The sequence below is a fragment of the Thamnophis sirtalis genome, unplaced genomic scaffold, assembly GCF_051295495.1.
Source record: "Thamnophis sirtalis isolate CommonGarterSnake01/CBP01778 unplaced genomic scaffold, rThaSir2_p1.2 scaffold_8, whole genome shotgun sequence".
Taxonomy (NCBI): Eukaryota; Metazoa; Chordata; class Lepidosauria; order Squamata; family Natricidae; genus Thamnophis; species Thamnophis sirtalis.
Window position 1 is genome coordinate 3,577,306 of NW_028261388.1, and position 15,885 is coordinate 3,593,190.

Sequence of the window (15,885 nt, forward strand, 5' to 3'; positions counted from 1 at the left end):
GCGGCCCGCGGGCCTTGGCGTTGCCACCCCTACTGTAGAGATTACTAACCAACTCACAGGACTGTTGTTATGAGGAAGACAAAGGAGGAGGACGTGTTGAATAGGTCAATCACCATGGGTGTTTGTAAAAATAATCAAAAAGCCAGGAGACAAATAAATAAATAAACTCAGGAGTTAAATCTACTTTATTTTGCTATCGGTTCGGTACCAATATGAGCGCGTTCCCTCGCTTCGCTCACCCGCGCCATCTCCGTGCATGAGCAGGATCTTCCGCGCATGCGCAGAGCATCAAAATGAGGTCTGGGTGAATGGGCGGAGCCTGCTACCAAGCGCACCTGGCAAGCGAGTAAGCCAACAGCGAGGTAAGCGAACAGCAAGGAGGGGCGGGGAATCCGCTGCACCACACAATTTAGATTAGCTAGAAAGCAGGAAATCCTGCTTTCTAGCTAATCTAAATCGTGCGGGGCAGCTGATTGTCAGAAAAACATTTTTTTACTACTGGTTTGGGTGAAGAGCTGGTACCTTTGCTATCAGTCCGCCCAACCGGTAGCATCTTTTTACTACTGGTTTGGATGAACAGCTGGTACCTTTGCTAGCAGTTTGCCCAACCGGTAGCATTTTTTTTCTACTGGTTTGGGTGAACAGCTGGTATTTTTGCTACCAGTTCGCCCGAACCGGTAGCAAACTGGTAGTGTTTCACCCCTGAATAAACTGCACCCGTCTGTCTAGTCTGCTGTGTCCTTTTTTAAGAAGTGGGATAAAAATGGAAAAACAAGGAGGACTAAACAAAACTCCTGCATCCCATAATATTACTGCCAAAATAATCCATGCTCTTCCAATGAAGCATTAATGGTAAATCTCAAGGGGGGAAATCTCCTTGGTACCAAATCTTCCATCTACTTCATATCGCCAATCATTGTTGCAGAAAAGTGCCCGTTTTTCAGAGAGGAAGAGAGAGAGAGAAAGAGGAAGAGAAAAGAGAAGGACATAGAAAGAGAGAAAAGGAGATAGACAGACAGAGAGAAAGAGGAAGAGCAAAAAGGAGAGAGAGAGAGAGAGAAAAGGAGAGAGGGGGAGAGAAAAAAGGACATAGAAAGAGAGAAAAGGAGAGGGAGAGAGACAGACAGACAAAGAGGAAGAGAAAAGAGAAGGAGAGAGAGAGAGAGAAAAGGAGAGGGGGGGAGAGAAAAGAGGACATAGAAAGAGAGAAAAGGAGAGAGAGACAGACAGACAGACAGAAAGAAAGAGGAAGAGAAAAGAGAAGGACATAGTAAGAGAGAAAAGGAGACAGACAGACAGAGAGAAAGAGGAAGAGAAAAAAGAAGGAGAGAGAGAGAGAGAGAAGAAGAAAGAGGGGGAAGAGAGAAGAGGACATAGAAAGAGAGAAAAGGAGAGAGACAGACAGACACAGACAGACAGACAGAGAGAAAGAGGAAGAGAAAAGAGAAGGACATAGAAAGAGAGAAAAGGAGAGAGAGAGAGAAAGAGAGAGAGAGAGAGAGAGGTGACTTGCAAAGTCATTTTTCTAGAATTATTTTCTTTCAATTCTTTCCTTTTTTCAAAAAGAAAAAAGAGGGTGTCCATAAAACAGACGCGGCCTGAAGATTGTGGTTTTTCTGCGTCGTGGTATCCCTAACTTTGGACAAAGCCCCTCAAGAGTTTGGTAAGTGGTGAGAGAGGAGGAGAGAATGAAAGGAAGACGGGGGAAAGAAGAAAGAGGCAAGGAGAGGAGGATGGAAGGGAGAGAAAGAGAAGGAGAGAGGGTAGAAAGGGGGAGAGAAAGAGTAGGAGTAGGAGAGAGGTAAGGGAAGAAGGAAGGGGAAGGAGAGGAGGAAGGAAGGAAGGAGAGAAGGGAGGGAGGGAGAAAAGAAAGGGGAAATAAGGTGGTGTTAAAACAGGCGCAAGGGATGGTGAGAATGAGAGAGAGGGGGGAGGGAGAGGGGAAAGAAAATGTTTTATAGTGAGAATGAGAGAGAGAGAGAGAATGACAGAGGGAGATAATGAGAGAGAGAGAATGTTTTATAGTGAGAATGAAACAGAAAGAGAATGAGAGAGAGAATGAGAGGGAGATGAGAGAGAGAGAGAATGAGAGGGAGAGAGAGGATGAGAGATAGAGAGGATGAGAGAAAATGAGAGAGAATGAGAGAGGGAGAGAATGAGAGGGAGAGAGAGAATGAGAGAGGGAGAGAATAGAAAGAGAATGATATAGAGAGAAGATTTTTAGTGAGAATGAGAGAGAGAATGAGAGAGAGAAAATGAGAGAGGGAGAGAATAAGAAGAGAATGAGAGATAGAGAATGTTTTATAGCGAGAATGAGAGAGAGAGACTGAGAGAATGAGAGTTAGAGAATGAGACAGAGAGAATGAGAGAGAGAGAGAGAATGAGAGAATGAGAGTTAGAGAATGAGACAGAGAGAATGAGAGAGAGAGAGAATGAGAGAATGAGACAGAGAGAATGAGACAGAGAGAATGAGAGAGAGAGAGAGAGAGAATGAGAGAATGAGAGTTAGAGAATGAGAGAGAGAGAATGCGAGAGAGAGACTGAGAGAGAGAGAAAAATGGTCAGAATTCCCTTTTCCCCATACTATTGTAACTTTGAATGGTCATTAAACGTCGTAAGTCGAGACATCCAACGTGAATCTCTCAGTCCTGCCTTTTAACCTCTTCTCCCCTTCAACAGGTTGCCCATCCTTACCGACGATTGTCTTGGCCTCCTGAGCTGGGAAGTCAATGACCGGGAAACTTGTCTTCTCCTCGTATGCCACATGGTCCTCTTGGATCTTCTTGGACCTTCACAGGGGTGTCATCTTAGGGATAGTCCTCCTGACGCTTTCTCCGGCCCATTGCCCGGCCCTTACAGTCGCTCTGGTGGGACCTTGGTCCTCTGATCCCTTCTTCACCAACGCCCTGCCTGAAGTTGCCGCTCAACTAGCGATGGAGAGGATCAAGAAGGATCCTTCCCTCGTCGCGGTCCATCCACTGGATTACGTATTGTTGGAGGAAGATCTCCAGACTTGGGAAGCAATGGCTAGATCGGTTGACTCCTCCAAGAACCGGTCCGCATTCATAGGACCGTTGAATCCTAGCTATTGTGAGGCTTCCTCGTTGCTAGCCCAAGGTTGGAAGAAACCCATGTTATCTTGGGCCTGTCTTCACGACGACCTGGATAAGCCAATGAACCAACCGTGGTTTATCAGAATGTTGCCTTCTGCGGCTACTGTCCTCCTCAACGTGTTGAGATATTTCAAGTGGGCTCATGTCGGCATCGTCTCTTCCAAGGGGGACTTTTGGGTGGACACAGCCCAGAAGCTGGCCAGCGTCCTCAGAAGCCACGGGCTACCCATGACTCTCGTTACAACCACCGGGACGGAAACGGGAGAAGTAGAAGAGGCTTGGGCCAAGATAGAAGGTGCCGGAAGCATCAAAGGTAAGCGGGGGAAGTCATCTGGATGGGAAGCTAGCAAAAGGGAGACGGAGCAGGTATATTTCTATATTGGCTGGAGGTGAGGAAGCTGGATATAAGTAATAAATGATTCTGTTACAAACATTAATGATAATAATAACAATGATGAAATGATAAAACTTATAGTTAATGACATATATATATGTACTGGCTTAATAGAGCCGAGATGGCGCAGTGGTTAGGGTGCAGTACTGCAGGCCACTTCAGCTGACTGTTATCTGCAGTTCAGCGGTTCAAATCTCACCGGCTCAAGGTTGACTCAGCCTTCCATCCTTCCAAGGTGGGTGAAATGAGGACCCAGACTGTGGGGGCGATATGCTGACTCTGTAAACCGCTTAGAGAGGGCTAAAAGCCCTATGAAGCGGTATATAAGTCTAACTGCTATTGCTATTGCTATATAAGGAACTTGGATAGAAATTGCAAATAATGATTTGGGGGGAAAAAAGTTTAGAAATTTAAATAATAGCAGTTATAGCAATAGCAGTTAGACTTATATACCGCTTCATAGGGCTTTCAGCCCTCTCTAAGCGGTTTACAGAGTCAGCATATTGCCCCCAACAACAATCCGGGTTCTCATTTTACCCACCTCAGAAGGATGGAAGGCTGAGTCAACCCTGAGCCGGTGAGATTTGAACAGCCGAACTTCAGAACTGCAGTCAGCTGAAGTAGCCTGCAGTGCTGCATTTAACCACTGCGCCACCTCGGCTCAATATTTTATTTTATATTTTATAATCAATTTTTATTTTGAATATGTTATAAAGGTATAATGTTATTGGATATACGAAAGTAGATAACAAAAAAAATTAACTAAGCTTTATCATTAGTAAGTAGTAATTTAGTAATTTATAGATGGTTATGTTAAAAAAATGATTGACAAGGGCGATACATATATGTTGGTTTGATGAGAAGAAAATAGATATAACAGTAAAGGATTTTTTTGTTAACCCTTATTAATTATAACAACTAACAATGGAATGATAAGGATAAGGGATACAGTTAATGATATATACAGGTACTATCATAATAAAAGGAACGTGGACACAAATTGTGAACAGTGATTCGAGGGGAGAAAAGGGCTCAGATATTTTGTCAACTAATTTTTGTTTAGAATGTGTTATAAAGGTTTAAGGCTATTGGATGACTTTGTAATAATTAATGAAATGGCATTAGGTGGCTGTGTTTTTTTTTAAACTATGGATTACTCTTGGCAAAAGGACATTAAAACAATTTCAGCTAAATGAGAACTAGGATATGTTGAAAGGAAGACTCATTAAGAACTTTGATATTCGATATGAGTGTAAGTAAGGACTCTGGAAGAGATGCACGAAAGCTAATTGTGTAACCAATTGACACGCTTTCTACAAGATGTAATGTAAGAGGATCGTTTTTGTGTGTTGTTTGTTTAGTAAAAATAAAAAAAATGTTTATTAAAAAAAAAAAAAAGGGGAGACGGAGCAGATCCCACCAACATCTCAACGTCTTGGGAAACCTTTTAAGATTCCACGGAGGCAACTACTGGGAGCTGTGGGGTCCTCGGTGCTCTCTGAGCCTGGTGGTTTTCTTGCGGACGTTTCATTACCCAACTAGGTAACTTCATCAGTGCTACGTAGAAGGGAAGAGGGTTTGCTCTCTGCTTATATACGGCTGGCTAGACCTGTCAGTGTTGGTGGAAGTGATCTCGGGGGTTCCTTGGTCAGGCTGGGGGTTGATTGTTGAGTTGTTTGTCTGAGTTGGTGGTTCCTTGATTGAGGAATTGTTTATTCCTTGATCGTTGGTCTAATGTTGTCCTTCCTTCCCCTCCTATTTCCTTCCTTCTTTCCTCTTCCTTCCTCCCTTCCCCTTCCTATTTCCCACTCATGTTTCCTTCCTTCCCTCCTATTTCCTTCTTTCTTTCCTCTTCCTTCCTTCCTTCCCCCTCCTATTTCCCTCCTCCCCCTCATGTTTCCTTCCTTCCCTCCTATTTCCTTCCTTCTTTCCTCTTCCTTCCTTCCCCTTCCTATTTCCCTCCTCCCACTCATGTTTCCTTCCTTCCCCTCCTGTTTCCTTCCTTCTTTCCTCTTCCTTCCTTCCTTCCCCTTCCTATTTCCCTCCTCCCACTCATGTTTCCTTCCTTCCCACTCCTGTTTCCTCCCCCTCTTCTTTCTTTCTTTCTTTCTTTCTTTCTTTCTTTCTTTCTTTCTTTCTTTCTGTGTCTTTTATTTCTTTCTTCTTTCTTTCTTTTTGTTTCTTCCCTCCCTCCCTCCTTTCTTTCTTTCTTTGTCCTTCCTTCCTTCTTTCTCTTTCTTTCCTTCTTTCCTCTTTCTTCCTCTGCTTTTACCCTTTCTCCCTTTCCCACCTCATCCTCCCTCCTTTCTTCTTCCCCCTCTTTCCCTCCTCCTCCCTTCTTCTCCTCCTTCTTACCCTCTCTCCTACTCTTGATTCCCCTTCCTTACTTCCTCTGCTTTACCCTTTCTTCTTTTCCCTCCTCATCCTTCCTCCTTTCTTCCTCCCCTCTCTTTCCCCCTCTCCTCCTCTCTTCTCCTCCTTCTTCCCCTCTGTCCCATTCTTTATTCCCCTCCCTTACTTCCTCTGCTTTTATCCTTTCTTCCTTTCCCTTCTCCTCCTTCCTCCCTTCCATTGTTGGCCTTGCTTATTTACTTTCTCTGATGGGTTTTCAGGGTGGCGTTTCAGCAATCCCAACTTTACATTTTCAAACAAATGATTTTCTCTATATACTGTTATCAAATAGATAATCAAGAATGTAAGGGAACTATGATTTATTGGGGAAAAAATAATACTAATCGTAATTGAACATATACTGTACAATGAAAGAGAGGTATTTAGTTATACTAGATGGAAAATCTCTGATGATAAATGTTATTCAAGAATATGGATGTTAAAACACCTGTAACCAAACGACATGCTGTATGTGATGATGCTTTTTTCTTCGTTTATTTTTGTTTTGTTGTTGTCTGTATGTGTTGTCTGTATAATAAAAATAAAAATTTATATTAAAAAAATACCTCTGGTTTAATAGTAGCAATAGCAATAGCAGTTAGACTTATATACCGCTTCATAGGGCTTCCAGCCCTCTCTAAGCGGTTTACAGAGTCAGCATATCGCCCCCAACAACAATCCGGCTCCTCATTTCCCCCACCTCGGAAGGATGGAAGGCTGAGTCAACCCTGAGCCGGTGAGATTGGAACCGCTGAACTGCAGATAGCAGTCAGCTGAAGTGGCCTGCAGTACTGCACCCTAACCACTGCGCCACCTCGGCTCTAAATGAAATTCTATGGGCTGATGTATCATTTTCTCTAACCTTTTTCTGTGTTTTAACCCAATAGCTTTATGCACCTCTCTTCCTTTCCTGTGTAAGCCGAAAGTTTTAACCCCTTCCTTTCCTCCTCCCCCAGTCCTTCTCCTCTGCATGGCCTCCGCTCTCGTCGGAGGGGAAGACCAAGCGACCTTCTTAAGCAAAGCTCAGGAACTCGGGCTGGCAGACGGCAGGTATGTCTTCCTGCCCTACGACACGCTCTTCTACAGCCTCCCCGGCGGGAACCATTCCTACTTCCTCCTGGGAAACGACGGAGCCTTCCGGAAGGCTTACGACGCGGTGCTGACAATCACCTTGCAGCCTGGAGAATGGACGTTCTATGAAGCTCTCCGAGCAGCCAAAGGAAAAGGCGAAATAAAAGCGGAGTTGGAACCCGAACAGGTCAGTCTCGATTAAAGGTAGTCCTCAACACCTGAGAGACCGCCTCCTGCCCACTTACCTCCCAACGACCAACAAGATCGCACAGGTTGGGCCTCCTCCGGGTGCCGTCAACCGGATAATGCTGGCTGGCGGCCCCCCAGGGGAGGGCCTTCTCTGTTGCTGCGCCGGCCCTGTGGAACGATCTACCCGTAGAGATCCGGACCCTCACCACTCTCCCGGCCTTCCGTAAAGCCGTTAAGACCTGGCGGTTCCGGCAGGCCTGGGGCTGTTGATTGATATCCAGCCCCGCTTAGATGGAATGGATGATGTGGACTTTTAATTGTATTTTTTATTCTTAAATTTTAAATGTTTCTTTTGTCTGGTTGTGAGCCGCCCAGAGTCCCAATGGGAGTGTGTGGCATACAAATTTTATTAAACTCAAAACTCGACTTATGACCACCAACCGAGCCCCACTCGGTTGGAGAAAGGTGCGTTGGTATTTGCCACCTTGAGTGATTTGCATAAATAATAAAGGTGCGATATGGACAAATGAAATAAATACTTAAAAACCTCTTGTTCTGCAGGTCACACCACTCTTCGGGACCATCTACGATGCCATCTACCTGCTGGCAAAAATCCTAGCCAAGGTAGCCCGCCCCCCAAATTCTGAACCTTCGGGAACCACCATAAATCACCACGTCAGAAATCTGGACTTTGCCGGCTTCAGCCACAGGATCCAAGTCGACAGCCAAGGACAGCCGCTGGCCCGATACGTAATTCTGGACACGGACGGCAAAGGAAGTCACCTGTACCCCACTTACCTGCTGGAGGCATCTTTGGGCAGGATGCAGCCCCTGGGGAGGGCAATCCATTTCCCAGGGGGGAGATCCCCCCCGGTCGATTCAGCCTGCTGGTTTGAACCCGGCGTCCTTTGTGAAAGAGATGACGCGTGTTAGTATCTCACCCCACGGGAAGAACAAACCATTCGCCCAATGATCACCCTGCAAATATTTCCCAGAGCTTTGAGTGGTGTGGTGGCCTAGAGGTGGGGGCTCTTGCCTCGCAATCAGAAGGCTGTGAGTTCAATCCTAGGTAGAGGCAGATATTTCTCTCTTTGGGCCACACTGAGAATATATCTGCTGAACAAAACTCCACCTTGGCAACAGGATGGGCGTCCGGCCACTCAAACACTCAGCTCCATTCAGTTGCTAGACTTCATCCCGCGAGGGATTATGCGATCGTTAAAAAGGAGATAGTGAAATATGCCAAGAGCTTTCTCTGGCTCGTTTTCCTGTTTAGGGACGGCCATTCCCAATTTCCCGGAGTTCCGGGAATTGTCACTTCCATACAATAGCAATAGCAGTTAGACTTATATACCGCTTCATAGGGCTTTCAGCCCTCTCTAAGCGGTTTACAGAGTCAGCATATCGCCCCCAACAACAATCTGGGTCCTCATTTTACCCACCTCGGAAGGATAGAAGGCTGAGTCAACCTTGAGCCGGTGAGATTTGAACCGCTGAACTGCAGATGAACTGGACGTTCTCCTCAATGGAACAATGGTTTATAATTGTGATGGTGAACCTATGACACGCGAGCCACAGGTGGCACGCAAAGCCCTCTCTGCAGACACGCGAGCCGTCACCCAGTTCAGCTCCACTGCGCATGGGCATGTGCCTCCCACCAGCCAGCTGGTTTTGGGGTCTCTGCCCCACATGTGGGGGGCAGGTCGCACGCGCAAGGGGACAGCGGGTGTGTGTATGTGCTTGCGTGGGAGAGCATGGCAGGGGGGAACACGCACATGAGGGGGGCACGGCGGGGGGCACGCATTGCATTATGGGTGCACACGCACTTTCAGCACGCAAAGACAAAATGGTTAGCCGTCACTGGTTTAAAACACCCTGAAAGGTGGTTACTAACCAACCAACCAACTATGAATGCAATTCCTTGAGGGCTCCTTGGTGCTCTCTGAGCTTGGTGGTTTTCTTGCCGATGTTTCATGACCCAGCTAAGTGATGCCGTCCACGATAGGAAAAAGGAGGAGCAGGAGAAGGAGGAGGAAGAATAATAATGTGGGACTGTTGGTATTTGCTAGGCCTGTTTGTTTTCTTGCAGATGTTTGATTACCCAACTAGGTAACTTCATCAGTGATAGAAAGTAGGAGGGTTGTGGAGAGGAAGAGGAGGAGGAGGAAGACTGTGGGAATCTTGGTGGTCTCTGAGCTTGGTGGTTTTCTTGCAGACATTTCATTACCAAACTAGGTAACATCATCAGTGCTAGAAGGAAGAGGAGGAGGAGGAGGAGGAGGAGGAGGAGGAGGAGGAGGAGGAGGAGGAGGAGGAGGAGGAGGAGGAGGAGGAGGAGGAGGAGGAGGAGGAGGAAAAAAACTGTGGGGTCCTTGTTGCTCTCTGAGCTTGGCTGTTTTCTTGCAGACATTTCATTACACAATTAGGTAACATCATCAGTACTAGAAGAGAGTGTGGAGTGGAGGAGGAGGAGGAAGAGGAGGAGGAGGAGGAGGGGAGGAGGAGAAGAGTGAGGAGGAGGAGAAGAGGGAGGAGGAGGAGGAAGAAGAAGAAGAAGAAGAGGAGAAGGAGGAGGAGGAAGGGAGGAGAAGAGGGAGGAGCATGAGGAAGAGGAGGAGGAGGAAGAAGAAGAAGAAGAGGAGAAGGAGGAGGAGGAAGGGAGGAGAAGAGGGAGGAGCAGGAGGAAGAGGAGGAGGAGGAAGAAGAAGAAGAGGAGGAGAAGGAGGAGGAGGAAGGGAGAGAAGAGGGAGGAGCAGGAGGAAGAGGAGGAGGAAGAAGAAGAAGAAGAAGAAGAAGAGGAGGAGGAGGAGGAGGAGGAAGAGGAGGAAGACTGTGGGAATCTTGGTGGTCTCTGAGCTTGGTGGTTTTCTTGTAGACATTTCATTACACAACTAAGTAACACCATCAGTGCTAGAAGAGTGTGTGGAGTGGAGGAGGAGGAGGAGGAGGAGGAGGAGGAGGAGGAGGAGGAGGGAGGAAGAGGAAGAAGAAGAAGAGGAGGAGGGGGGAGAAGAAGAAGAAGAAGAAGAGGAGGAGGACGGGGGGGAGAAGAAGAAGAAGAAGAAGAGGAGGAGGAGGAGGAGGAGGAGGAGGAGGACAGTGTTAGAAGGCAGTGGGAGAACATAAAGGGAGAGCAAACCCCTCTTCCTCTTCCTCATAAACCCCACTCCCTTCTAGACTGATGTTATTCCCTAGTCGGGTTATGAAACGCCTGCAGGAAAACAAGCAATCTCAGAGAACACCAAGGACCCCACATTTTAACCCCTGAGTTGCAAATATTCTCCCTTACAAATGGTTGTACGTGTTGACGACTATCTGTCCTCGCACTCAACTCGGTCAACTCTAAACCATGGCTGTTTGATCTCTGTTTCTTTGGTCAGATCCAGGATTCCAGATCGCGATTCTACTCCTGTCACCGCCCACCTTTCTGCTTCTCTTTGGCCTCTACCTGACGTGCCTCATCAGGTCAGCATTTTTCAACCCCATTGTAACTTTGAACGGTAGGAGTGGTGCGGCGGCCTAGAGGCGGAGCTCTCGCCTCGCAATCAGTGGGCTGTGAGTTCGAATCTAGGTAGGGGCAGGCATTTCTCTTTCTGGGCACCCTGAGAATATATATCAGTGTGTTATATTTATATCAGTGATTTTGATGTTTAAAAAATAGTGAATAAAAATATTTTTTTTAAAAAAAGAGAGAATATATCTGCTGAACAAAACTCCGCTCTGGCGACAGGTGAGGGCATCCGGCCAGTAAACCCTCTGCTTTCTCCATTCAATTGCCCAGACACCACCCCACTTATGGGGTCGTGAAAAGATGATGGTGATGATTGTAACTTTGAACGGCCACTAAATGAATGATTGTCAGTCAAGAACTATACGCTAGTTATATTTTATAATAATGCAAGCGATCAATTCAAAAGTTAAGATGGGAAGCACGGCGGTGGGGTTGAAACTTCGCCTGCTTGAAAGGCGCTTAAAAAGCAGGTGGAGCTTCGGCCGAGTTGCTGGGGCCGCCATCTTGACTCTTTTGACCTCACCCTGCAGACAGAGCCATCTTCACCATAGCGCAATCCATCTCAACCGACCCTCAACCAGGAAGCCACTCCAGGTTTTACTCACGGCCGGACCGTAGCATCCTCTATCTATCTATCTATCTATCTATCTATCTATCTATCTATCTATCTATCTATCTATCTATCTATCTATCTATCTATCTATCATCTATCATCTATCATCTATCATCTATCATCTATCATCTATCATCTATCATCTATCATCTATCATCTATCATCTATCTATCATCTATCATCTATCTATCTATCATCTATCTATCTATCTATCATCTATCTATCTATCTATCTATCTATCATCTATCTATCTATCTATCTATCTATCTATCTATCTATCATCTATCTATCTATCTATCTATCTATCTATCATCTATCTATCTATCTATCATCTATCTATCTATCTATCTATCTATCTATCTATCTATCTATCTATCTATCTATCTATCATCTACCTACCTACCTACCTACCTACCTATCTAACCTACCTACCTACCTACCTACCTACCTACCTACCTACCTACCTACCTACCTCTCTCTCTCTCTCTCTCTCTCTCTCTCCCTCCCTCCCTCCCTCCCTCCCTCCCTCTCTCTCTCTCTCTCTCTCTCTCTCAAGAGCCTTTCTGGGTGGCCCAATTAGCTAATGATTCCAGGAAATAAATTGTGCTAAGTAAAGAAATTTTAAAGGGCAATTATTGCAAGCCAAATGCTTCGGATTCCTCTGACAATTCGAGCCGGGAGAGAGAATTTACTGGCTTCCGGCCTCACCTCTGAAAAATAATAATAATAATAATGCAAAATTATTAACAGGGCCAAGGAAAATGCAGTGCAGCTGGACTATAAGAGGTTGTCATTCTCTCATTCTCTCTCTCTCATTATCTCCGTCTCTCATTATCTCTTTCTGTTTCATTCTCACTATAAAACATTCTCTTTCATTACCTCCCTCTCTCATTCTCTCTCTCTCATTTTCTAATTCTCATTCTCTCATTCTCTCTCTCTCCTTCTCGCTATAAAACATTATCTAGCTCCCATTCTCTTTCTTATTCTCTCTCTCTCATTCTCACTAAAAAAATCTTCTCTCTATACCATTCTCTTTCTATTCTCTCATTCTCTCTCTCATTCTCATTCTCTCCCTCTCTCATTCTCTCTCATTTTCTCTCATCCTCTCTCTCTCTCATTCTCTTTCTGTGTGTGTGTGTGTGTGTGTGTGTGTTCCACAGAACTCTGGAATGCCTTGAGCATTTCAACCAATCTTGGCACACAAATGACTTACTCTCTGAAAACAAATACTGTACGGGGTAAGACACAGTGGTGGGTTGCAAATATTTTTGCTATCAGTTAGGGTGCGCTCCCACGCACGCTTGCACATGCGCAGAAGTGTCTGGGCAGGTGGGTGAGGCCTCCCACCGCCACTACTACTGGTTCAGCCGAACCAGGCCAAACTGGAAGCAACACACCACTGGTAAAACACCTCTAACACCCCTCAGGGTATGCGTTCTGTTAAGATATAGCCTTTTGTGCCTTAAAATGGCTTCTACTGTACTGCCGTAAAATTGCTTTTACTGTACAGCGCAGTGGTGTTGCCATGGCAACGGCTTCACAGTACTCCGCAAGGGAGCTCCCTCTGGTAAGGGGGAAAATCCCAACATTAGAAATTACATTTTATCCGGACACTTCCACACACACACCCATAAATAAATACCCAAGGATCACCGGGTTATCGGCTAGTAAAAAAAATAAAAATACACCTTTATATGGCCATGGGTGGGGACCCAAGATTTATGCATATATTTTTTAAATCTCTTTTCCAGAAACAGTAACCCCAACCGCCGATTCGCGAAAGGATCCCAGAGGCTCTTTCTGACTTTAGACGATTTAACTTTTGTGAACACCAAAATCAGTAGAATGGTAAATGTCTCCGTCACTTAAGTCCCGGTTATCCTGTTGGGAGAAACGTCCTTCTGGGTTCAGTTCCAAGTGGGGGGAAAGACACTGGAAACATGGAGGCTGCTTGGAAAGATGGCTTAATGGTGGTGTTAGGTAAGCTCCCCGTTGGGAGAGCGAGTGCGTTCAGAGAAGCGTTGTGAGAGTTGTGTTGGAGAACACACAAACCAGCATACAGAGACACTGTGGTTTAAATAGGCTTTTACTTTCGTGGAAATAGAGGTTCATCAAACAGTCCGCGTCATACACGGATAAGACAGTAAGTCATCAACGTCTTCCAGTTAAGGGATAATCCAAATACCACAGTCCAGTATCATATAATCAGTTCAGTACTCAAAGTTTGCTAGCAGTTGCAAAACTTACAATAGCTGCTTGCCTCCGCAGAGGTTAACTCTGGACAACCTCAGCGAATCGAGGAGCTGCTCCGAAGTCCACAGCCTGAGATCCGTGACTCACTCGTTGTCGGTGAAAAGCACGACTCTAACCTACGAAACCTTGAACGTGGCTGTGTACGAGGTAAGGGGGGACCTTGATAAAAATATGACCAAGGAGTATTTTTGTTCTGACCGAGGCTTCCCAAGACCATGAAGCAAACTAGGGAGGGGCCAGTCTGGGGTGTTTTCTCAAGTTATTTTCTTTGTCTGGGCTCAATCCCCGTTTCTTTTGGTAGCATCCAAGTGACAGGAATTATGAATGTGTCTTATAAACTATCATAGTGTCCCCAACCATCCAGAGATCACAATTCAAGTGACCCATGTATTTACAACTGGTTACAATGTCCCGGGATCGTGGGACTTCCCAGGGATCTTCTGACAAGCAAAGTCGATTGGCAGAACCAGACGTGTTTCACAAAGTGACACAACTCACGTAATGGCCTCAGTGAAAGTGGTTATAAAATAAGGCGACACTCCCTTAGTGATTTAACGAAGGATGATTGCTTCATAAAGGATGTTCTGGTCCCATTTGTGGCCGTAAGTCGAGGACTACCCATAGTTATGTGTTCTGACCCCCCCCCCCCACTCCTCGGCCCACACCAAAGCACTCCGAGCCAAAGATACTTTACGGAATTTATTCACAGACACAGACAGGTCCTTGGCAGCAATCCAGCACAGATAAGCCTTGGCAGCAATCCAGCCTGCCAAGCTCACAATACTGTTCTCCAACATTAGTTAATGCGTTGACTTCTGCAAAAGGCATTCCTTTTATAGTCTGGAGAGGAGCCTAATGACCACCAGCTGAGTGCAATTACCTCCTGTAACTGCGTAATTGTTCTTTACGCCTATAAGCTCTCCGGTGCCGGGCATCCAGGAACAACTCCCTTGTCTCCTCCCCACTGCTGACGTCCGGATCACTCTCCCTTGTCTCCTCCCCACTGGTCCAACGCTCAGGCGCCTCCTGGTGGCCAACCAGCCTCTCTGCGCCCTGCTCAGAGTCAGAACCCTGTCCAGGGTCCTCCACATCCTCCAAAGCCGACTCACAGGGCCCCTCGCTGTCGGAGTCTGGTGGCAGCTCCAACGGCTCCTGCTGGGCCACAACTGTTATGTGAACTTTGGTTTTAAAAAATCTTGCTCTGCTTGGACAGGGAGACTGGGTATGGCTGAAAAAACTCCAGACTGCAGTGAATACTGAATGGAAGCAACGTACAGCCCATGTGCTTACCAAGGTACGTAGATAGTGTTGTGGCCTGCCAGCAGCCAGGGAAGCTGGCAGCAGATTCGGACAGTGAGGAGATTGGGGAGGAAGATGGGCCAGTCCTGGAGTCTGGGGAAGGCTCTGATGAGGGCTCTGTGTCATTTCATTTCATTTCATTTTCCTTTATTTGTATGCCGCCCTTTTCCCTGGGGGGACTCAGGGCGGCTCACAATTCAAAAAGGGAGGGGGGGAAAGACAAACAGTATTCCAATATGGAAACAATACAACATATTAAAAGAGAGCACAACAGTCACACAATTCGGGTGGGGTTGGAATCTTAACCCCAGGCCAGCCGGGACAGCCAGATCTTCAAAGCGGCGCGGAAGGATTGGAGGGTGGTGAGGGTCCGAATCTCCACGGGGAGTTCGTTCCAGAGGGTCGGAGCAGCCACCGAGAAGGCTCTCCTCCGGGTAGTTGCCAGTTTGCACTGGCTAGTAGATGGAATTCGGAGGAGGCCTAATCGATGCGATCGTATCGGTCTAGTGGAGGCAGAGAGAGGGCCAAGGCCTTCTGACAGTTATCAGCTGCCTTCAGAGTTGGAGATCAGTGGGGCAGAAGAACAGCTGGAGCCTGTTCCAAGTGGGTGCATGCGCAGAGCTGCCAGGAGAAGGAAACAGCTAAGGAACAATGGCCGACTCAGGAGTAAAGGCACAGGTGGACGGTGAATGGCCCCTCCCATGGGGAATAAATAGGAGCGAAAGGGGAGTGGAGTTTGCAGGAGTTCCATTCATGAGGGTGAAGATCCGTTCCTGACTTCTTGCCAAGGAATTGCTGTTACAGCGTGGCATTTAGAAGATATCGGCCTGGCAGCTCTCCAAGCCTGATAAAGGTCTGTAGTTGTGAAATCTTTGAAAGGCTGGCAGCCGGGACTTTGCTGGAGAGGAATTCCCTTTAACCGAAATAAAAGGGGTCTTATCGGGATGAGGAGTCGGCTTCATGACCTTGGGAAGCCTGGGTCAGAACACTTAAGGAGAGTCCAAATTGTCTCCTTAACCTGGTGTTTCTCCTCATTCTCCTCCTTTTCGAT

General features: G+C 46.5%; 1 protein-coding gene across 1 annotated transcript in view; it reads left to right on the forward strand.

Moving 5' to 3' along the window:
- Positions 1 to 2,729: 2,729 nt before the first annotated feature.
- Positions 2,730 to 15,885, forward strand: part of LOC148044267 (retinal guanylyl cyclase 2-like) — a 28,095-nt gene continuing 14,939 nt past the window's right edge. Inside the window, exons 1-7 of the mRNA XM_087722027.1 lie at positions 2,730 to 3,426; positions 6,855 to 7,156; positions 7,720 to 8,086; positions 10,539 to 10,623; positions 13,034 to 13,130; positions 13,551 to 13,682; positions 14,749 to 14,829. Coding sequence (XP_087578153.1) covers positions 2,730 to 3,426; positions 6,855 to 7,156; positions 7,720 to 8,086; positions 10,539 to 10,623; positions 13,034 to 13,130; positions 13,551 to 13,682; positions 14,749 to 14,829 — 1,761 coding nt within the window. The remainder of the gene's footprint in view (positions 3,427 to 6,854; positions 7,157 to 7,719; positions 8,087 to 10,538; positions 10,624 to 13,033; positions 13,131 to 13,550; positions 13,683 to 14,748; positions 14,830 to 15,885) is intronic.